This window comes from Naegleria gruberi (genome assembly GCF_000004985.1).
Source record: "Naegleria gruberi genomic scaffold NAEGRscaffold_59, whole genome shotgun sequence".
Taxonomy (NCBI): Eukaryota; Heterolobosea; class Eutetramitea; order Acrasida; family Naegleriidae; genus Naegleria; species Naegleria gruberi.
Genome location: NW_003163268.1, coordinates 303,245 through 304,373, shown reverse-complemented (window position 1 = coordinate 304,373; position 1,129 = coordinate 303,245). Strand labels below are relative to the sequence as shown.

Here is a 1,129-nt window from a genome sequence, read left to right as displayed (position 1 = left end):
CCAAACCCAAACCCAAACCCAAACCCAAACCCAAACCCAAACCCAAACCCAGAACCCAAACCCAAACCCAAACCCAAACCCAAACCGGAACCCAAACCCAAACCCAAACCCAAACCCAAACCCAAACCCAAACCCAAACCCAAACCCAAACCCAAACCCAAACCCAAACCCAAACCCAAACCCAAAACCAAAACCAAACCCAAACCCAAACCCAAACCCAAACCCAAACCCAAACCCAAACCCAACCCAAACCCAAACCCAAACCCAAACCCAAACCCAAACCCAAACCCAAACCCAAACCCAAACCCAAACCCAAACCCAAACCCAAACCCAAACCCAAACCCAAACCCAAACCCAAACCCAAACCCAAACCCAAACCCAAACCCAAACCCAAACCCAACCCAAACCCAAACCCAAACCCAAACCCAGAACTAAAAATAGAATTCTTCTAAACCCAACCTTCAAACCCTAGCCCAAAATTATAAACTTATTCAAATATCATAAAATTTTATATCATTCGATTGTAAATGATGAGTAGAACAACGTAGTATATTTAGTTTTTCAATTTATAAAATATTAACTTTGTAAATAATGTCAGATTAAAATTTGTAAAATGATACCATAGGAAGAAAGTTAATTTCAAAATCCTTTAATGAGATTATATAGTCAATATCATCATTAACAACATTCATAATCACTCTCATATCTAATTTCAAAAGTTCAAGTTTGTAGACACAAGAGTATGAAGTGAAAAGGGAAGTTGTGAGGTAAAAGAGGTCAACTATAACTTTTGAGTTTCTCATCAAAACATATTGAATCCTAATATGAAAATGTTCCATTTGATGAGTAAACATCGAATATCAAATTTATTTTAACTTTCATATTTAAAGATTTCTTCCCTCAATCACACATGGTCTACTATGATGAAAAGGATGAAATCTTGAAAAAGGACCACCTATTGAAACTTTACCAAAATGATGTACATGATCTATAATGATATAGAATTCAATTTCATGTCCTAATAATCAGAAATGGTATCATGGGAAGGTATATGTTGATATTTTTTGGTTGACTTTAGAGAAAGACAAGTCAGACCAACTCTATCAAATACATAACCAACCATATATAC

At 35.9% G+C, this 1,129-nt stretch overlaps 1 protein-coding gene across 1 annotated transcript; it reads left to right on the top strand.

The window, feature by feature from the left end:
• Positions 1-52: 52 nt before the first annotated feature.
• On the top strand, positions 53-435 carry NAEGRDRAFT_52755 (uncharacterized protein; the record flags this gene model as incomplete). The annotated part of the gene is made up of 1 exon (XM_002671735.1): positions 53-435. A coding segment is annotated over one exon (381 nt), but the record flags the coding sequence as incomplete, so codon positions are not given.
• Positions 436-1,129: the final 694 nt, after the last annotated feature.